This window comes from Calypte anna, chromosome 12, assembly GCF_003957555.1.
Source record: "Calypte anna isolate BGI_N300 chromosome 12, bCalAnn1_v1.p, whole genome shotgun sequence".
Taxonomy (NCBI): Eukaryota; Metazoa; Chordata; class Aves; order Apodiformes; family Trochilidae; genus Calypte; species Calypte anna.
The window spans coordinates 3,647,333-3,669,889 of NC_044258.1; the positions used below are offsets into that span (position 1 = coordinate 3,647,333).

General features: G+C 39.2%; 1 protein-coding gene across 1 annotated transcript in view; it reads right to left on the bottom strand.

The window, feature by feature from the left end:
- Positions 1–238: 238 nt before the first annotated feature.
- Positions 239–22,557, bottom strand: part of NUP210 (nucleoporin 210) — a 64,633-nt gene continuing 42,314 nt past the window's right edge. Inside the window, exons 21-40 of the mRNA XM_030458662.1 lie at positions 21,724–21,852; positions 20,878–21,005; positions 19,858–19,993; positions 19,489–19,551; positions 18,634–18,813; positions 17,574–17,654; positions 16,487–16,618; positions 16,131–16,289; positions 14,260–14,351; positions 12,572–12,746; positions 9,295–9,470; positions 7,340–7,557; positions 6,710–6,846; positions 5,823–5,946; positions 4,917–5,063; positions 3,084–3,334; positions 2,298–2,517; positions 1,634–1,729; positions 1,417–1,500; positions 239–421 (exon numbers count right to left, since the gene is read on the bottom strand). Of these exons, the coding sequence (XP_030314522.1) occupies positions 321–421; positions 1,417–1,500; positions 1,634–1,729; positions 2,298–2,517; positions 3,084–3,334; positions 4,917–5,063; positions 5,823–5,946; positions 6,710–6,846; positions 7,340–7,557; positions 9,295–9,470; positions 12,572–12,746; positions 14,260–14,351; positions 16,131–16,289; positions 16,487–16,618; positions 17,574–17,654; positions 18,634–18,813; positions 19,489–19,551; positions 19,858–19,993; positions 20,878–21,005; positions 21,724–21,852 (2,829 nt within the window). The 3' untranslated portion in view covers positions 239–320. The remainder of the gene's footprint in view (positions 422–1,416; positions 1,501–1,633; positions 1,730–2,297; positions 2,518–3,083; positions 3,335–4,916; positions 5,064–5,822; positions 5,947–6,709; positions 6,847–7,339; positions 7,558–9,294; positions 9,471–12,571; positions 12,747–14,259; positions 14,352–16,130; positions 16,290–16,486; positions 16,619–17,573; positions 17,655–18,633; positions 18,814–19,488; positions 19,552–19,857; positions 19,994–20,877; positions 21,006–21,723; positions 21,853–22,557) is intronic.

Genomic DNA, 22,557 nt, shown 5'->3' on the forward strand with positions numbered 1-22,557 from the left:
TGATGTAACTTCTAGGTGCTTGAAGAGTGCAAGAAAGCTTAAGAAAGCTTGTTTAGCATAAGTACTGCTTTTTGTCCAGTCAACCTGGCCAACACAGAACAGCAGATAAAATAAGCTTTAGAGAAAATTCAGAACATTTAGAGAAGCATTAACATTAAAAAAAAAATCATAGAGCTCTAAATACTAAAAAAAAAAAAAAGCTTGTTACATTCAAGAGATGATGTTGTTATATCAGAGCTGTGAAAGTCCTTGAAGTTGCTATGTTTGAAGGCACTGATTTATTTTTCCCAGCCCCAGTGCATGATAAGGTGATGCTGCCTCTAACGTGAACCATAGTCGGTGCTCCAGAGTGAGGATGATGGGCTGCTGGTCCTGCTGGAGGACTGGGGACTGAAGGAGAGCACAGGTGATACAGAGAAACCTAAAACACAGGGAAAAAGAGAAAAAAACTATTCATAGTCAGGAACAGTAGAAAAACTAAGAAACAATGCTGATGATCATCTGCTGGAATATCTGGAAAGGGAGTCTAATCAGAGTGATATAACCTCTTTAGCTTATTGCTTGTTTTAAAGACATACCAAAATTTCTAGGTCTTCCTATTAAGGACTTAATTAAAAAATTGAAGTCTTCTAAGGGGGATATAACACATTTCACCTCAGCAAGTAACTTCCAGTTGCTTTATTTAATCTACAGTGTCAGGCATATGTTTTTAGAAACAGGACTGGAGCTCACCGTAACTTAAATACATCTCTAATAATGTGATTTTTGATTTAATAGCCACTGTTGATTTACAGACTTTCCAAGTGAATGGGTATTATTTTCGCACATTTCTGAGAGTTTGATTCTGCAACACTGCAACCAGTTAAAACAGGGAGTAAGTACCATGTAAAAAATAGATAAAACAGGACTGCAAATTTAAAAACAGACAAGGAAAAAACTGTTGTTTGTCCCTGAAGTTGCCCTTCCCTCTCTCTTGCAATAGCCCCACCTTACAGTACCTCACAGCACACGGGCAGCACATCCTGCAGCTCATCTGATGTCCCATGAACTGACTAAGCAGCCAGCTACTGCTGAGCTTATCCCATCAGCAGCTCAGCTCTGCTTTACTTTCCCTCAGCAAGAGCTGAGGATCTCTCTCCCCTGTACCCATCTGGTGATTTGCATGAAATTTTACACTTTTAGCTCACTCCCAACTTCCAGCATGGCTGAAACTGGCCAAAAGTTTCAGAAGAATTAATTAGCAGGGGGGAAGGGGGGGTTGGGAGGTGAGGCAGGAGGATCGGCAACACATTTGCTAGGAATTGTCACGGTGTTTGTTGTAATATTATAATTCTGTCACACCTCCCTTCAGCCAACTCAAATACAGTAGTTAGACTTATCAATTAATTTATTTATAACTGGGTAACAGCTGCTTACTGTTATGGCTGTGTTGAGGAGTTGTCCTTGGAGTAAAAGCTGGATGACTGTGCTGTTCCTTTGGTGAGAAAACAGCATGATAGGCTGCAAGACATGGTAAAAAAACAAAATAAAAAATCAAAACCACATCCTGTGGAAATTTTTCATTAATATCATACAGCTAAGGCATTGTAAGAAGTTAGAGAAAAAATACTTCTGTAATCTTTGATTCTCTTACCTATAATCATAACAGCTGTCCCTGCTAATAGTGCAAAAAGTGTGAAGAACATTACTTGGTAAGAATCAAGAAAGTGCTGGAATAGACTGGCTCCATCTGTAGAACCAAATAAGAGGGGAAAATATTGAGTTAAAAGAACATCTTATCCAATCTGCTTTAAGAGTTAATAGCTCTTAAACTAAAGTAGCCAAAAGACGGTTTTTATTTATAGCAAAGCAATGCAATCAACTTAGATAATAAATCCAATTCTAGTGACTACTTCCAATGCAGTCTTCAAAATTTGCCAGTAACAGATTAAAACATTGATATACTATGTTCTTGAGTCTTTCTTTACTTTCTGACCCCCAAAATGCTCATCTGTTTTCAAAAATACAAGGCATGCTTAAGAGCAAATGAAAGCGGAGCAAAAAAAACCAACTTTCAAACATTTTAGCAGTGGGATATTGATGTTAACTTCAACAGAGCATTTTGGGCTGAAAACTCTATTCAGCTTCAGCCATAATGAGCAATTGTATCCAAGTCTTCTGGTCACAGTGAGCAATTACATGTCAATGATGACATTAGCTGCCAGCTCAGATTTTAACCCACCAAATTTAATAACCTCATGGACACTAATGGAAGTCAGAAGCTTATTCTGGCATATGAAGTGTAGAGATAAACTTACGCCTCACTGGTACACTGGTTCTGTCAGTCAGGTAAATCACTGTCACTGGGATAGTGATAGACTGGTCAGTCATAGGACTAGAGACAGTCAGGGTGGTTGACAAGGATCCTGGGCTTGAAACTTTTGGCTCAGACAGACTAACAGTGTAGACAACATAACTAGGCAGCCCATAGGACTTCTCCTTCTGAAATGCCTTCAGTGTTGGTGACCCACATTTCACCTACAGAGGGAAAAAACCCAAGACCTTAAACAGAGAAAGCACAGCACATACCCATCTTCCAGGCCACATGTCAGAAACAGAGAACAGCTTGCCCCTCAGCAGGAGTCAGACTTGGTTCTAACTTTACAGTGATACCTGCAGCACCCTCACCCCTCTGCACTGTTGGTTGCCTGTACCATACATGGGCTAATCCCATACAGCCAGAAGTCAAAGAATCCCTTACTGTGAATTCTTACTGGATTCTGAAGCCCTGAAGCATGGGCAGGCAAACGAGTAAGCAGGCAAGAACCTACCACCCCAGCTTGGGATCAGGCAGATATTCTGTTTCCCCACCTGTGAGCTGGGTAACACATCCCAGTTAGAACACAGGTGAGCCCCACACATTTCTACTACCCCACAACGTAAGTGAAAACTGAGAAATACATTGCAATGGAGTATTTCCACATCACTTCAGAAACAAACTTGACATGGTAAAGGTGGTACAGAGTGCCTTGGGTTAGACAGCTGCATGTAAAAGTTCCAAACACATTCAGCTGTGTTGTGATACTTTCCAGCAACACACTCACCTCCAGGGTATCGAGAATTTCAGTGGCACCAAATATTTTCACATCAGAACTTGTGTAATGGTTACTTAGAAGCATTTCTGTTTGGTCAGCATAAAACCCAGGATTGAATGGCACCTCGGTGCTGATCTGCTCCCCTGAGAAGTGGCTGCCTTGGACTGAAGCTGTTACTCTAAGTGCAGTTTTACTCATGCTGAGATGCTTCAGCTGCTTGTCAGTAAGCCTGTGCATTGTGACAGAACAGGTGTAATGTCCTAGAGGAAGAAAAGCAGTTTGACTGTTAATTGCTCAGCTTTATGGCTTTTTTCTCCATGCAGAGTGAGATTTCTGTGACACCTTTAAAGAACAGTAAAAAAAAGTAGTAAAAGTCAACACACTGCAAGAGTAGGAGTGTGCAGGTGAAGGGGACAGTGTGTCTGCTGGTCCAAGCATTGCCATCCCAGTACTGGAACAACTCAAGGTAAGTTGTCCCAAACTAAATGTCATGATAACAACACCAAAATGGCAGTTTCCAGACACATTTTATTTTAATATGCCAGTGAGGGTCAACTCCATTTTGATTATAACATTCATACTGAGATTAATAGAAAGGCTTTCCTGAAAACAAAATAACATCGTTTCATGTTCTTTACTCCTAAAGTTAAGACTTAAGTCAGTTACTATCACCATCACCTACTCTGCTTTATTATTTATTAATGCTTCCTTAAAAAGTTAAATATTCACCACGTTTCCAGGCTCCTATGGGGCCTATTTGTCTAATATTAGCCATAAAGATACTAAAAAATTTCCCCAGTATGGAAGATACAATGTGTACATAACAAGGAGAACTGGCTGGGTTGTGCAGGAATGTTTGAAAGCACGACAAATTCCAGAAATATTTCAATTGCAGAATACAAAGAATTCAAAATGTATTAGTTCTACCAAATGTTCACATTTATGCTATTTCCCTCATTTTAATTACTAATCACTGAGGTTAGTTACACTGCACTAGCTACAGTGCCTGGGCTTTTAATATGCCAGCATTAGACACAAAAAATATTTGACTGTCAAACATAATTTGGTGAAATCTAAAGATCCCTGGTATGCACACAAAATAAACCTCACCCTTGCTTCCCTTATTTCTAGTTTTTAACTTCCATTGCATTTAAGCATACAGTAAAGGCACTGATGTATGGCAAGAAAACACCTGAAAGATACATTTACAGATGCAGAGATGATAAATTTTGGACTATTTGCCACCTGGGTGCTCATTTATAACAGCTGAAGGAGAAAACATTTTCCTTCCACAAACACAGGGCCTGACACTCTTTCCTGAACTGTTACACAAAAGGCAAGGCATTTTTTTGTACAAAGGTGGCAGGCATTGGCTCTACCAAGTGTGGGGCCTCAGTGTATAATGTTTACTTCCTGCAATACTTCTGTCTCAGGGTACTATTGTGCTTTCTACACACCTACAAATATGTGAGTAGTAACATTAAAAATCAGGATCTAAATTTGTAGTCAAGAAAACAAAGTTTGTTCCTCCTCCCCCCTCTTCCCTCCCCCCCCCCCCCATAAAATAACAGTTCTGAGTCTTTTTCTGACTCCTGCTACAATCCTGAAAAATGTATTAAATGGGCTGCTACTGATTTCTGTCTCACTCTGAAAATAAATTAGTGTTTTTGTCACACAGAGAAAACGCTAGAGGTAAACATGGAGAGCAAATATTAGCAACTCACTGAAGCCTGAGATGCTACACAGCAAAGCTCAAAGAAGGAAATCCGCAGGGCTAAAGGGCCTTTGGATTTAATCACAGCAGAATTCAGAGTCTGCCTGGAGCATGGCATCTTAGCTTACCTGAAACAGCATCAAACCCAGGTTCTGCAATAAAAATATCACGTGCTGGGAAATCAAATGCATCATTGCTGAAATCGAGGTGGCAACTGATAATGGACTCTGGCTGTAACTCAGCAATGGCTTCAATCTGTGCAGGTGAGCATTCCCCTTAAGGGAAAGAAAAAAAAAAGAATGTCTAAGTAAATGAGACAAAAAATATAACTGATTTATTTTTAATTAATTAAAAGCAAAACCATGGCTTGAAATATCAGGTTATTCTGCCACCTTCTGAATATGATCTTAAAACAGCTGGAAATGACAGACAACTCTCCTATCCCAGATCTACTCCCACAGAGACAACAAATGAAAATTTCGTGTGTTGTGGGATTTTTTTGACAGGAATAATTTATTTAAAGGAAAAAATGAACTATAGAGAATTTCAGCTCAGAGGTGTCTGTTGAATAACTTATATGATTCTGAAAATCTTGATTCATATTTTACTACCAGGCAAGTTGGTTTTTTTGGTTGGCTAATAATTTAGATAAAGCACAATAAAATGCTATTAGGGCAAGTGTTAAGCTAAAAGCTAAAAGGAGTCATAATCAAACAAAATCAATGAAAAATTATAGCTTATTAAAAACAGGACACAATATGATGCTTAATCTCGGTACTGATTTTAATTGCTCATAAATTCTGTAAAAGATTTAAGGATGCTACCTACTTTAAACACACTCAGCAAGTAAAAAAATAGTAACTTCAGGAAGGCAATTGGAATTAAAAATATAAGCAAATGACCAATTGCCTATTAACTGTTTTTTGCTATGATCAAGACCCTTAAAACAAACAAAATGCAACCAAAATCACCTATCATGTATATATAAACAAACATGCAATAAATAATCAGCATGAAGATTTTTTTCATCATACCTTTCAAATTTTTATTTTTTTCCCCAATTGAAACTATTACTTTTGAGGCTGCAACTCCTTGTAAGCTTGTTTTCACTCCACTCACATGCACTGCTGTTGTCCTCTGAGGTATATTAATCAGTATCTGAAAAAGGGATGAAGTACACTGTTACCAAAAACTATTTTAACAAAAAAAGCAAAACCAGACTGAACTGACTGTGCAACACACACATCCTTGTATGTATAGCAGAAGACTCCAAGCTGTCTTTTGTCTCTTCATAAGAAATCCCACATTTCTCTCATTTTAGAAGCTGTCTTTCAAGGCAATTTAAACTGGTAAAAACATTTTCTTCTTTCTACTCAACCCTCATAATTTAATGGCATAAAGCTCTATGTCTACATTTAATTTAAAAAGAAGAACACCTAGTGCTTGTGTTAGCTGATTCAGAACAACTGCACTGTAGCTAAACAATATAATCTGAATAGTTCTGATCAGTGATGCACAGTAACATGGAACAACACTTTTTTAAGTTCTTGCTGGCATCTCATCCTACACTGAAACTTCATTCATAAAAGCAGCCATACTAAAAAATTGTTTTGCATCTGGAAACAACTTAGCCAAGCAAAGGAATCAAAATGTACAACATAGGAACAGTACAGGCTAAAATGACAAACTATCAGGCTAAATTTTCCTCCTTAGCATAGACAATTAAAAAAAATCCCCTGAAGTGTTTTGGACACTTACCAAATACTTTCCAACCATTTGCATTTCTAATACTTTTTCCTTTAAAAAGAATGATTCTAACTATTTTTAACAAAAACAATAAGCTCACAGAATACATTTTGGGGAGGGTTCACCTGAAGCAAACAAGCATCATCAACTCCAGTTGGATTTCACAGGCCCTCACCTCTCTGTATGTTCTAAGCAATCCAGGAATCTCATAGTAGACAGTGACAACACCAGAATCCCTTGCCACTGCCACACCAGTCTTGGAGTCAACTTGAAGAACACTGCTTAACAAGGAGCTCCAGCTTCCTGGCACACCTGAGAAGACACCACTCAGACACTGCTCAACAAATTTATGCTAACAGAAGCATTTAACTGCACGTTGGTGTCTGTATGTACCTAGTCACTGAAAATAGTTTCTAGAGTCTCAGGTGGTGGAAGGCTGGCAGCCCAACACCAACTGATTTGTCACTCTGATAACAAAGTCCCTTAATACTAACAATCAAATACAGTGAATGAAGTTAAGACAGTCCTGACTGCATGTTTCCCATAAAAAATCAGCCTGTCAAGCTAACAGAATGGAAATGTCTGAAGCCTGATACTCATGAATTCCATACAAGCAACATATTGCACGGTACATTTAAAATTAGAGGAGTTGATAAAATCTATTTTTATCATTAACAAGAACAGTGACATTTGTTTCTGAACAAATATTATAAATTATTCATTTAGTTTTCATGAGAATAAGGAAGAGTCATACTGATGTCCAATTATATAGCTGCAAACCCACTGCAGCTGAAGTGCTGCTTACCTTCCTGGTTTATCAGTGAAGTGCTCAAACAGAGGACATCACCTACCACCACATCAGTGAGGTCAGGGAAAATGGCATGTTGCACAGGAAGGGGGACATAGTCTGCAATTCCACTGTGTTCCACATCCCAGACTTTCAGCAAGGTCAAACCTACATTTACAGTCCGGATTACAAACGTGTTGTTTGTGGCTCCTTTCCCAATCTGTACATAGTCATCTCTACAGAGAAAAAAAAATGCTTTCATATTAAGGAAAGTTTGTTGATATAATTAGGTCTACAATAAATAGCAGGCACTGAACTCTTTATAGATGGCTGACTTCTTGTTTTCAGCAATGGTTATTTTCATAGAATCACAGAAAGTCAGGTTGGAAGGGACCTTGAGGATCATCTAGTCCAACCAACCCTTCTGATATTATTGTTTAGATGAGATGTTTCAGCACCACGTCAAGCTGAGACTAAAACTTTTCCAAGTGGGGGAACCCACCACTTCCCCTGGGAGACCATTCCAATGCCTGACTGTCCTCAGGGTGAAAAATTTTCCTCTTGTGTCCAATTGGAATCTCCCCAGGAGCAACTTGTGCCCATTGCCCCTTGTGCTGTCCATTGGACTCCTCATAAACAGGGAGTCTCCATCTTCTTTGTAGCCCCACTTTAAGTAATGGAACATGGTAATAAGGTCTCCCCTAAGCCTTCTCTTCAAGGCTGAACAAACTCAGTCTTCTCAGCCTCAGTTTTTCTCAGTATTTTCTAATGGAATCTGACAAAACATAAGAATTATTTAGGTGTTACGGAGGCAAACTCCAGTTCTCACATAGTTCTGCTGAGGAGATACTGAGATCATAATGATGTATAAGAGCTATTTCCTAATTTTAGGAGTTGTAGAACTTAAAAATTATGAGCTCTGTCTCTTTTCCCTTTTCTCAGGGAGTTAAGAAGTTAAACACCAATATGCAGTTTTCCAACCATAACTTTGCACAGCTAAATCATATTTTACTGGGAGTTCTGATAATTACCACAACTCAGCATTCCCAAATGCACTCCTGAGTGCAAGCAGCACCCAGAATGCCACCCTGGCAGCATCACCCAGAGGTAGTGAGGGTCTGGACAGGAGCAGAGCTGGGTCAGCAGAGTGCTGCACCTGAGGTGCACTGCTTCTCTCTCCAGGGCTAATGATGAGTCCTCTGCTGAAGCAGCTCTGTCACATCTATTTAGGAAGCTGGGGCAGTGTTATCTCAGGGACCTCTATGCTACAGAAATTTCTGCAGATCATTTAAGCAGGAGAAAAGATAAAATCTTGAATTCAACCCCTGCCCCCTTTTTTTTTTTCCCTTTTAATCTTTTTTCTTTAACTGCAAGATGCTCTGCAGAAAAGAAGCCACATTATAGTAATGGAATTAGTGATGACTTACTAATGACCAAAGGCTGCTGGTTTATAGTATTTATTATTCTTTGAGGCAAAGACCAAAAGGTCTTTTGAGGCCTGGCTCTGCTGTGCAAAGGCTGCACAAACATATCTGAAGAGACAGCCCCTGATCCAGAAGGTTCACCATCTTATGTAAGACTTAAGTGAGTCAGTGTAACAAAGCACTAGGAGAAAAGAGGCAAGATGAGGTGTATGCTAATAAGATCAATTGTTTATAGAGGCCAGTAATGTATGCATTCTGATGATTCAGAGTCACTTAAAGCAGAAATGTACCCCAGCAAGCCCCACTAGGGAATGTGCTCATCTGGGCAACCTTCCATTTGCTAGAGAGTATTGATTGCTAACTGGAACTCTTCCTTCTGCTACAGTGCTTCTGAAGACCTCAGAGACAAAATCCTTTCTCTGCTAATCCCAGTCAGAGCTATACCTTCACTTGATATCTTTGGAACAATCTTTGCTCCTTGCTGTGGCTGGGCTATGTGTGTTTGGCCTTTTTTTTCCTCTGGAGTTAACACTCATGATAGACACTTACCTGTTTGTTGCAAAGTTGAGCACAGAATTATGGGAATGAAAAGTATCTCCAGAGTTATCATGAAAATGAACTGTAAATGTCAGTGTCACACCCAGGGGAAGAGCCAGCAATGCCTCTTTGTTTTGTGTGTGCAGAACAGGGCTCATGGAGATTCTCAGGTAAGAAATGGGGCAGACCTGTGAAAAAACATCAGCAGTGAAAAGCAAAATACAAATTTTTTTTTTGTTGGGTTTTCTTTTGGGTTTTTTTGGCTTTTATAAAAATTATAAGCTAGCTGGGCTAGAGCCAATTATGATCATGTGCCTTGAGTACCTCCTGGGACATCTCTTTGTGCAGTACCAGTGCTCAACAGCCACCCCAGTAAGAAAGTGCTTCCTTATCTTCAGGCAATTACAAATATTTCAATCCATATGTGTCCCCTCTTGCCCTGTCATCAAGCACTGCTGAGAAGAGACTGGCTCTGTCTTCTTCACACTCACCCTTTAGGTATTTCTCACTATTCTGCTCTGATAGCACTGGAAATTGAAACAATCAGTAACAAGGTAACACACAGCACAGCTTTTAAAAACTACACTGAACATCCTCTAAACTAAAACTGTTCAAGACTCCTTAGATATGCATGAGAACAAGCTGCCCTTAGTCTTCTTTACTAAGAATTCTTGAAATAAAAAGTGTAAATCATTCCTCAGTGATGAGATCAGGAGTAACTCGTGATGTATGTGAGGGTAAGGGGATGAAATGGTCACTATTTTCCCCACTTCCCTGGTGCAAACCAGGTGAGAAAGCTGGGATGACAAGGGCAGCTCCTAATGGCAAAACTCCAATGAAAGAAGTTTATCTGAAGACAAAGAATTCATAATTATTTGCTTTGTTTTTTTAAAAAAAAAAGTGTTTTTCATTAACTTATCTAGTAAATTAACAAGCAAAATTACCCAACAAAAAGAGCTCCATCTGTTGTTTTTGTTACAGCTGTTGGAAAATAAATAATGGGAAGATGGAGAAAGAAAAACCCTCAACTATATAGAGAACTATTTTAAAAGAAGCCCTCAAGCTTATCTTGTAGGAAAATCCCTTTTTTTTCTGACCTAAGAGGCTCAGCTAAAACGTAAAACTCTGCAATCTCAAAATGTACATGTCAAGACTTAAAAGGAAAGGACAAATTTGGCCTCAAGCAAATAGCATCTTTGGTGAGTCTGAAAAAAAAACAACCAGTGGCTAGAATATCAGCATATCCAACTGTCTGCTCCACAGGCTGATATAATCAGTTAAAATACCAGTGCACACGGTCATCTGCCCAAATAGCTGAGGATATAAACTAACAAAAACACCATTCCCTGACAGATTTTCAAGCTTGCTTTACTTTAAAATCTCAGAAAGTGTCCCACAAGGGACAACTGCTAAATTTAATATTGATGAAAACAGCTATTTACTCTTAAAGCATCTCAGTTTTTCAAGTACTTTTATTTTTAAAAAATATATTCTGTTGAGTACAGCTGGTACTGGCAAGTTCTTAGCCTGCTTCCATGCTAAGCATCCCTCCACTCCTTGTCTTCACTGTCCTCCTTGCCTGATGTAAGACTGTCCTTTTTTGAGCAAAGTTGAAGGTCTGAGTGTTAAGTGATGCTGCTGCAGTGGTTTGGTTCTTAATGGTGTACAGTTGTAAAAAGACAAAAGAAGGAGTGAGGAAGGAAAGGACAGGGTGAAGGAGAGAGCTCTGCCTTGGAATGACACAACAGATTAAAGCTCATCTGCTCTGTCACAATTTTTTCTACATGACCTTCAGCAAAAGCACTCTAACTCTCACTTCTCCACCCATAAGAAGGCAGCAGCCTCATGGTTCCTCATGGTGTTCCTGTGAGGTTAAAAATATGATTCCCATACAAAGTAGTGCAGTCTTAATGAGTACCTAGGCCTAGCCTAGTTGTACAAGATGCTGAACTCAGATGGTTCCTACTACAAAGAGCTCACAAGCTTCATAACTGAGTACCCTGACTCCATAGTTCTGCAATACCCTTTGTATGGAAAGAAAGCACAAAGGGAGAATTTAACTTCAGTACCACTTTATGCTGACAAAACACCATCTGAGCCAACTCCAGCCTCATCAGATGCCTTTCACTTGACAGATCCAGTCGTGAAGGGAAGGAACAAGGTCATCCACAACAGAAATTCACTGCCACCACTTAGCAGCAGGAGTGGCATCAGTGAAACTAAGCCACCACTGTTTTTTTTTCAATCTCCACCCAGGAGGACAGACCTACATGCTGCCCTACCCACAAAGCTAAACATTATGGTAATAGAAATAAAATGATTGCAAAAAAAAAAAAAATCAAGGCACTTCACAGCAATTGTAATAATTAAACAAAAATAATTAAAGTCAGCACTTAATTATATGCCTTTCTCCTTTAGTGGGGACATAGGAAAAAGTGAGAAAAAAGAGGTCAGAGGAAGTGGAGCAGCAGATATCTCAAGGCTTATGTTGCACAAGGACTTCTGAACAGAAGCTATGGACATAAGGGAATGTATGTCCTAAGTTCCCAACCAGTAGATTAGACTTCACATAACAGCACTCAATCAACAGAGGAAATTCTGAGAAAGGAAGAAGTCTCATTAGCCTGGAAAGGAAACTGCTGAGCTTCACTACAGATTTGTCCTTCCCTGAAGCACCCATGTTCAGTGTAGCTCAAGGCCCATAGGGCAGCCTTGGACATGTTCCTTGCCAGCCCACCAAATACAGGCAACAGCAGCTACATCATTGCATCTGATAGGAGAGGCTTTTCTCATTTCTCATTTTCATTATACGTAAAAGCTGAAGTGCTGGGAAACAGCAGAGACAACAAAATTCTGGGGCACTGTACAGTTACATCTTTAAGATCTTCAAAATCCAGGTATCACTTGCAACAGATGCTGCATTTTTACTTATTATTCCAGATGATATTTGCCTTTTTCACATGTAATAGTAAGATGTTTATATCTTTAAAAATTTGAATTTCTGTAATTATTAGCCTTCTAAGTGACTCCTGTGACAAACTTTTAACTTTTTTTTTCAAGTTTAAGGCAAATTTTCAAAAGCCTTTTTGCAAAATGTACCAAGCTTAAGAATTTGTTAGAATTTAATGTTTATCTAGTTTACTATACTAAACTTTTCTTTTTTCAAAGCTCAGAACTATTAATGCAGGTGCATTTTTCAAGAGTGAAGTTCAATATGTGCAGTTAACCATCCCCACTGCAGTAAAAAAGTAAAACTTCTAACAGGAACTGCAAAGAGAGATGATACTACCTTAACAGCAGCTACAATGGTCTGGTTGATCCCAAATGTTTCTTGTGAAATCACTTCAATGGTTGATAATCCTATCAATGACCCAGAGTTAAGGACACCTCTCTCATCAATCTTTACAACAGGAACTTTCTCTGGTCCATCCAGGACACGGTAACTCAGTGAAGCCACTCGGTCCCTTAAAAAAACAAACACCCAAAAGAGAAGAACAAAAAGTAAAAACCCCCTTAAATGAGTTAAACCATATTTACACCAATAAATTTTGCAAATCTAGAAGACTGCTACCTGGCATGTCTTTTCCCCACACATCCACAATAAAAGCTGAGAAACCTGTATTCCAGTCTAAGAAAGGAAGGTTTAAGCTCTGATTCAAGCTCACTTGGAAGAAGCCTTAACAGGGTGTAGGAATGTACTGAAATCAAGTTTCCACCCACTGCCCTGCAGAGTCATCATTCACTGGTGTCAACTTCATTCCAAATAATAACAACTAAGGCGCAGCTTCTGCCATCATTTTCTGTAAACAATATTTAGAGGGAGATCAGTCTGCCAGAGCCAATGCTGGCCTTAAAGATAGTCAGGGATGTGACTAAGTGGACCTCATCAGTTTACTGGAAATAGTTTTGTAGACAAGGTTAATTTTTGGGATAACTCTCACCATGGTATTTGCATATTAATAAAGTGAGCAAATACCTAAGCTATAATTAGAGGGCATTCTGAGACATTAGCTACTTTTAAGTATCACTTATCACATCTTCTAAAAGATCTGTAAATAATTTAATTTTTTTTCCAAGCTCCTCCACTGAGATAGAAATACTCTTCATCCTAAGAAGGATGAAATACCCTTCATCCTTCTCCTTCACATCCTAGGAAAAGAGCTTTAAAGCTGGATTTTAGTTGTCCTTTTCTTGGCAGAAGTGTAATTGGTTTTGTTGGTAGAATTCAATAGGGGCTCTAACTTTGGATAATGAAGGTAGTGGCACAAAAAAAACCCCATACAAACTGGTATCTAGTAATTTGATGACAAAATCTGTGCATAGTAGAGAGCAAAACAACAGTAGTAAGTGACTACAAATGGCAGGGCTCCAATGTATCTGTTCCAAAAGCAGATGCTGAATGGTCATGGCCACTGGAGCCTCAGTGAAACTAGCAGTTCCCTCCCTTTAAAAATTAACTATATCCAAAGCCTTACCCTCAGTGTATGCCCTATTGTCTGTAACTGCACACTGTTATGCTAGGAAAACCAAATTCCAAGCCCAAAATATGTCTGAAATGTCAGCCTTTGAAAACAGATTATGTAAAAAGGACTTCTCCTTTGGATAGGACATTTTAATCTCAAAATCTAGTCACAGCTTCTGTGTAAGAACTACAGAGAAGTATATTCCCTAAAGTCCTGATTGCCCATAAAAACTCTAGTGGAAGCAGGCTACTGCTTTAAGTGGCTCAGCATCTTTTAAAATAAGGATGTAAAAGTCTTAAATATCAAATAAATTTAATAGCTACAATTTAACTAAAGTAAGATTTGTCAGAGCCCCCAAGTATAGGTAAGATGCTGTTAGTCACCAGGTAAGTTATGTATTATACAAATGAAGTGGGATACTCTTTTTAAAAGACTGAAACAGCTTCACACAGAAATGCTTTATGGTTTTGCTAAACTGTTGACACAAATTACAGTGTGAAAACTGATCACTAACCTGTTTGTCTGAAGTTTAATAAAGGAATTGGGTGACATTAAGATCTGCTCTGCTTCTACTTCTGGAGTGACTAGATGCAGTTTTTCAAATACCTGGAAAATAAAAGGCATTTTAGCCTCTGTTGTGTGCAACAAGTTATCTATTTACCTTCAGAACAAATAAACCCTCCAAATAAAACAATAAAACAATTTTTTTTAATCTTGTATAATATATATGGTGAAAAATGAAAATTAAATATGAATATTTGAGAACAGAATAGACAGTATCTACCACAAATGATTCTGAGAAGCATTTATTTCTATAGCTATAACTACACTATGAAGCAGTATGAAAAAAACAAGTAGATATACCAAGTGAAAAGGTGTTGGAGACCCCCATTCACCCAAGTTACTTTAGTTACTGTCCCCTCAGTTTTGGGGCCAGTTCTCTTTAATACTTTTATCAATGATCTGGACAAGGGGACCCTCACTAAGCTTACAGATGACATCAAGTTGGGTAGGAGTGCTGATCTGCTAGAGGGATCTGGACAGGCTGGATCAATGGACTGAGGCCACTTCCATGAGGTTCAACAGGGCCAAGTCCTGGGTCCTGCACTTGGGTCACAACAACGCCAGGCAATGCTCCAGGCTTGGGGAAGAGTGGCTGGAAAAGTGCCCAGTGGAAAAGGACCTGGGAGTGTTGGTCAACAGTGACTGAATATGAGCCAGTGTGTGCCCAAGGAGGCCACCAGCATACTGGCTGGTACCAGCACTGGTGTGGCCAGCAGGACCAGGGCAGGGATCATCCCCCTGTGCTGGGCACTGCTGAGGCTGCACCTCAAATCCTGGGGTCAGTTCTGGGCCCCTCATGACAAGATGGAGGCTGGAGAAGTCCAAAGAAGGGCCATAGAGCTGGGGAAGGGTCTGGAGCCCAAGTCTGCTGTGGAACAACTGAGGGAACTAGGAGAGTGTTCAGCCTGAAGCAAAGGTGGCTGAGAGGAGACCTTCTCCCTCTCTACAACTCCCTGAAAGGAAACTGGAGTGTGGCTGTGCCAGTTTCTTCCCCCTAGTAACAAGCAAGATAAAAGGAAAGGCCCCAGTTTGTGCCAGGGGAGGTTTAGATTGGATGTTAGGCAAAAATTTCTCCACTGAAAGGGCTGTCAAGTCCTGGCACAGGCTGCCCAGGACAGTGGCTGAATCACCATCCCTGGAGGGATTTAAAGGACGCACACCCGTGGTGCTGAGGGACACAGCTTAGGGGTGGACTTGGCAGTGCTGCATTTCCAGTTGAACTTGATGATCTCTGAGGTATTTTCCAATCAAAATGATTCTGTGATGCTAAGTCTGAGCCCACGAATGGCAACATAATCTGCACTCCTCAAGCAACATTTTCTGGCTTCATTCCACCCGAAGAAATCCAGTTTGAATACTTTGAAACTGCTCCAGGAAGTGTGGTGAGTGGGAACAACCAGGAGATTGATTTCAGAATTTAATTCCTGATCCAAATTAACATGCCTGCACAGATGTGCATGATAAGCACTGAAACCAAGAAGCAGTACTGTGCAGCAGAGCAGCAAAGTTCTTTTACAGCACTAATACAGCCTTTCCACAAAACACAAGTGACCTCAATTTCAGGTGGTCTGCAATAAAAATCAATTCCTGAATTTCATTCAGGCATCACATCAGTGAGTGACTGTTCAGTGTAAACCTTACCAACACATGGGGAACATGGTGGTTTCCAAACAGAGGAACGTTATGCAAACAAGAGTAAGGGCTCAAAGAGAACCCTAAGATGGAACTACTCTGCATTTCAAATTTCTGACTTCAAACACAAACTTTAATGCAGCTCTGAAACAGGTATCAAAAAAGTAACTGTGAGCAACACCATCATACCTGAATTTGGATTTCATCAGACAGTTCTTTTGCCATGTTGTAAAACTGATTGGCTGCAGCATCAGTGACCCTCACAACAACTTTCAGGCCTGTTCTTCCCTTTACTCTGCCATAAACATCCATTGCAAAGTTGTATTTTGCAGGAAGCTGAAAAGAAGCCTTGAACAGGAGAAAGTGATTAAATTTGACACATTGAAAGAGTTGACACTTATACGAAGAGAAGACCCAAAAATTACAACAGCTCTTCGATTTTGAGTAAATGGAAGAAACAGTATTTTCTCAGCTCCCACTCTGTGGCAGTTTCCTTTTCCCAAGATATTCATACATGCAAATACACATCCACACACACAATTTACCTCACTGTGTCTTGTTTTGATATCCAGAGTATCCCTCTTTGTGACAGACCAGTGGAATGTTAACCCTGGCACTGCATTGCCAAAGGAAAAAGGAGTCTGACTACTGGTGATTCCCATTACATAAACTGGCATCTAGAGAGAAAGAAATTAATTTTCTTAGATAATTCTACGATGCTAACCAAACTGCACAGAGGTAACAGAATTAAACTCAAAACTGACTGATCAAGAGATTCTTCTTATGAAGAAAATGGTTTGGCTGCTGTAAATCTTGCACGGATGTATCCTGCAGAAGAGTCAAATAACCAATGACTTGTAAAAAGTACATTTTGATTTACTTTGATACATACTCTACAAAAAGCAATCACTGGTTTTCCATGTAAAAAGATGAGTTCAATATTTCATTTATCCCATTTGTAGCATCAAATCACTTCATCTTTCTTAAATCACACTAAGTTTTCTAAATCTCTGTTTAGATGATGTCCCTGATTAACTCTGTTCTGGACAGACTTGCCCTTCCACCTCTCCAAATTAAGGTAACATGACATACAAAACACAAACCAGGGATTTTTTACTTTTTATTTGTAATCTTCAAAGCAATTCATTCACCTGGGACCAACAAACTTAGATCACTGTCCTTTTTGGAATGAGTAAGCAATAGGGAAATACAGACTTTAAAAAAACTGACTTATTAGCAGATAATTTGAATGCTGTCTGTTGTCCTGGATATAGCAGACACACTGTAGATTTTTAACATACAAATGAAGAAAGTCTCCACAGCAAACAGAATGAAGCTGAGAGAACCATATTCAATGGTTCAATGGTCCATATTCAATAAGGTTTCCTCAGCAGGGTCTGAATTCCTCAAAATGAGTCTAGTGCAGACAGTAAACTTGTCCTGACCTGTCTTTTAATATGTTCAGCTCTGGAGCTTCTCCACTGACAGCACATTCAGTCCTGTGTTGGCAGTGGTGCCCCTCAGAGCAGGCAAGAGAACTGCAGTGGTACTATCAGATGACCTCAATCAGAATGGTCACAGCTTGCAAATCAGAATTTTAAGGCAATAAAGGGTAATCACAAACCAACTAACCTGTGTACCCATTTTCATGCGTGTAATTGGTGCACGAATCCTAACAGCTGTCAGCTGTACTACTTCAACTTCCACTTTGTCCTAAGGAGGAAGGGAAAACATTGTAAGCACTTGTAAGATGTAAACTAGATTTTACCTTCAGGATCTATTTACTATTTTGCTGTTACTTCATCACTATTGCCATGTGATTTGCATGTAACTTATCACAGGAAATACAGATGGGCATAATTCAAGGACTGTTAAAAATTACAAAAGCATTGACACCTTAGACTGATGGGTATTTAAAAATTCAATCTACATAAAAAAATCAAAAATCTGTGCTCAAAATTACTGACAAAAGGGATGATAGAGCAGAGAGGTGACAGTCTGCAAGGGACAAAGAAAACACTGAGAGAATTAAAAGGAAATAACAATGCTAAGCTGCAAATGGGACAGCATAAAAGGATGATACATGTGATACTCTGATGTCTCCTCAGATATCCTGACAGTCCTGATATATTTTTTTCCTACTGTATACTGGGGAGGAAAAGGTCTGACCTGGACCTCACTAGTCAGTAGATTGAGCTTTCAAGTTCACTCTGCTTCCTGCCACAGCAGCAGGGCAGGTTGCTGCCCCTACATTACAAAGCACAGGGGGGTTATTTCTATTTTTTTTAATTACTTTGTCTCTTCTTGGCCTGCAGTGAGATCTTTCAAGCAGCAGAGCTTTTTGGTGTGCAGCAGCTGTCCTGCCTTGACCTCAAATGAAGAGCTGGAAGATTTGGCCTGAATTCTGTTGTTCTTAGTCTCATGTAAGTCTCAGGGACTTGTGGTCTCTTATTGGCCTGCTCAACAGCTACTTTATGCTCAGCTAGTAGGAACTAACAGGGACACAGATTCTGATGGAATACCAGGAATTTACTGCTTGAACTTCACAGATGGACTCAGACCACAGGACAGAAAAACAGCTTTCTATGCAGCCTGCCTAGATATAATATGACCAAGACTAGTCATCCCTTTTGAGCCAAACCCATGAGCTAGAGAGCCTCTTTGAGGCTTGTAAGGCAGCATCAAACATTACCTGAGACACCATGACAAGCTTCCCAGTCTCTGCATCCACAGCTTGCACCACTCCTGTTACTGTCCCATTCCCCACAGCCACTCCTCTGACCAGTCCAGTGCTGTTCACTGATGCAATGTTCTCATTGCTGATGGAGAAAATGATGTTGGATTGAGGCTGAGGGCCTCCTTCTGAAGTGATCTGTAATGAACAGCACAAAGAACAACTACAATTAACACATCAGGTATGTGTTCTGGTTAATGTTACAGGGTACAACCCTTCTGTGCTCAGCACCTCAGTGTCTTCAGGGAGAAAAGGCCCTTCCCAGGCCATCTCAGGTTTATTTCTCCTGCACACTGGTCCTTGCATGATGTCAGACAATACATGAGCTAAGCACAGGAGTGGACTATGTGCTAGTGGACTAATAGGATGATGCTACATCCAGCCCAGAAAGTTTCAGGAAAATTTACCTCTCTTTCTCTTCACCACACATGGCGCAGCTCTGCTCTTTTTGTAGAACTAGCCCACTATGTTAAATTTCATGGAAGTGACAAATTATTCATTTAATACTGGAAAAGCATCTCCAGTATTAAATTATTATCAAAATATTAATTATTAAATTATTGTTATTCCGCTATTAAATTATTTCCAGTATCAAAAGTATTAATACTGGCCACTCCCTTGACACAAATAAAAACAAAACCTTTGATTTGGCAACACAGTAAAATGGAAGATGGCTCAAGAAAAAAAACTTTTCGTGTTAGGAAGAGTAGCTAAACTGCCAAGTTGAGTATCTACTCCTGAAAAATAAGTTATAAAAATTTATTTTAAGATAGAATATGCAAAAGAAAGAAAATATGCAGGAAGATGCCTTACCTGAATCATGGCCCCAATAATCAGTGTCACCTTCCGTGGCAGCAGCCTAAATGGAGGAAATACCTAAAAACAGCAATATGAATATTTGTGTTCATGCTAGTTCCATAAATTATGTCATAAAACAGTACATACAAGTGTAAAACTGGGTCTTAACTTGCTTAATTAGGGTAAACTGAGCATGAAAAAACTTATTTCTTACAGTTAAAAACCACTGTGAAATCTGAAACAAACCAGTATTTGGATAACTTCTGGACCAGTACTCTTTCTGGCAAATTAATTACTCCACTATAAACTAACTATAATACACTGTCCCTACTCCATCATAACACAGCATTTGTTTATGCATGTATTTTATCTGAAATTATTTACTTCAATCTGTTGTGGAGCAGAGTTGATTCTTTGTCCTCTTTTGTCAGCAACAGTGGCCATAAGACTCGTCTGACCAATGGCCATCCCATGCACCAGAAAAGCAGCAGTTTGGGCATCAGGAGCTTCACTGAGTGGGCTGTAGCAAAGAAACCCATTAAAACGGAGAAGTTAATTTAATAAATTTCATGAATAGCAAATGCTATTTAGACTTATTTAGTACAAGGCAGCTTTATCATAAGGACACTTAAGGTGACTATGTCTTCAGCAAAATTAAACCATCACATTTCCACATGGAACATCATGAAATGGCTCTTTGTAGCCTGTGCTTTATCTTAAAATGAAATATCTGAAATGAAAATGCAACAAGACCATTAGCTGGTGTAGACCAAAACTCTGCCAGGGAGACCACTAACCAGTATGGATGATAGTGACCCCAGCCTTGGTTACAGACCTTGACACTACAGAGGGGAGCAGGGCAGGTACAGACAGGCAGCAATGCCTGGGGCACACAAACACCTCCCCAGGCAAAGCAGAATCAGTTTTACTGATTACTTTAACATTAGAAATCAAGAATCCAGAAAACTTTTTTTTCTGGGATTTTAATCATTGTGTTTAGAGCTTGGAAACTAAGGAGCTTTGAGGCAACAGGATCAGTTAGTCTACATGTTTCTAAAAAGCTAAGTGACAGGCAGAATGAGTTTGATAGCATAAGATATATTTTCAGAGTTCTCTACTGGCATTATCTGCATCCAAAATGCATAGGCTTCATGCAACAATATAGTGTATGAATACCATATTATTCACCATTCAACATGATTTAGAGTGTTAGCTTAGGCAATTTTCCTGACAAATAACCATTTTTTACTATTTAAAAAGCAACTAAAACTTTAAAAAAATAAAATAAATGAAACTCAGTCATTGTATATACTATTATGATGCCAACCCAATACCTCCAATTACTTTTTGCTTATTCTGCCTCTAAACAAACTTACAGGACACAGAAAATATCCACTGACTTACACAAGTGAAAGAATCTGAGATGCTGCCCTTAGTTTTAGATCCATGACAGCAAAGTATTTTGAGAGAAAAGGTTTCTTCAAGTCATCCAGAACTCTGACATAAGCTTTAACTGTTTTTCCAATCTCCACCTGAAACAAAGTCACACTCAGCCATTTTTTATTTAAATTATTCTTATTTATTAGCATAAACATTTTAATTTCACTTCGTATCACACTTTTAGTAGGGTATTAGAGAAAAAGCTCAAAGTGCTAAAGTTAGATTAGCACTGTTTTTAAAGAAGAATCTCTGCCAGCTTTGGTTAGTGTCAAATTAAATAAAGGAATTCAGGTCTTTCATCTAGCAGGGGCATAATTAAAACATCCAGAAATATCAACACTCACTTTGTGTAAGATACACCCAACCTGTCAAGTAAAACGAGCTGGACTTTTTTTTGTTTGTTTGCTTTTAAAAGGATGGCCTTTAGGAGAATGACCTTGCGGCAAAATATCCTCCTAAAAGAATTTCTCTCATGCACTTTAAACAACTGGAAATATAAATTAGTGTGTTCATATAAATTATGAATTAACATTGCTGTGTAAATGCAGAAGTTGAGATTTGCTGCCACACAGAACATGAAGTAAGAGACAGTTGATACTCTGAAAGACGTACAAGCTGAAAGGATAAATTTGGGAGGTAAATAAAAACACAGGGAGATCAAACTATTTCTCTAAGGCTATACAGCTGCAGCTGAGGGCCCTAACTACCACCTCCTACCATCTTGTACATGTCTCATCTTTATGTTCATTACAGCACAAGGCATCAGGACAATCTAGATCAGCAAATTATGCTGGTTGCAAAGCCACTAACCTTGTCAACAACTCGGACATACAGTTCCTGTATACCAGATACATAAATATCAGCTTTGGCTGGTGCAGGGAAAGCCAAACACAAGTCATGAATCATTACAGTCACTGATCCTGGCAGCAGAGGATGCACCTGCAATGCCAAAAGAAAATTCCATTAGAGCACTTCTTATTTTCATTTTTCATTCAAAGGATAAAATTTTTATCAGTTTCAGGGCAGACACAGTTGGATGCAGGAGTCTCCAAGCCTTAGACACAGATAAGTGTTCCACCAAAACAAAAGCAAAGCTGCAAACTGTAAAAACTATCATACTGTTAAACTAGTGCAAACAGCCTCTGGGCAGCAATTGAAGTAACATATCTTAATCTAGAAGCAGTCTGGCATCCTGCCATCAGAAGGACAAAAAAACCCCCACAACAAATCATTCAGAGCAATGAAACTTTTCTTAGTGGAGTGAAAAACAAAACAGTAAGGAAAAAAATAAATCAAGGACAAAGACTATGCTTATAAAGCATTGATATTGCATTCTACAGGATTAATACTTTACACTTATTGCTTTTAATCTCAATGAACAGCCAAAATCCAGTGGTAGATCTTCCCAACTGACAAATTAGGCATTTCTTTGGCATACTAATACTAATTTTATTTTTTGTTAATATACAAAGAAGCTACATGTTATATCTGAGAATACATCAAAAAACAACCAAGAAAGAAATGTTTGCCCTCAAATACAAGCCCTCAGAACTAGGCACCAATCCCAAGGCCATCTCCTCACACTTTCTCAAGGCCACATATCCACACCTTGCTCACATCATTTTAGCAGCTCTCTTGCAATCT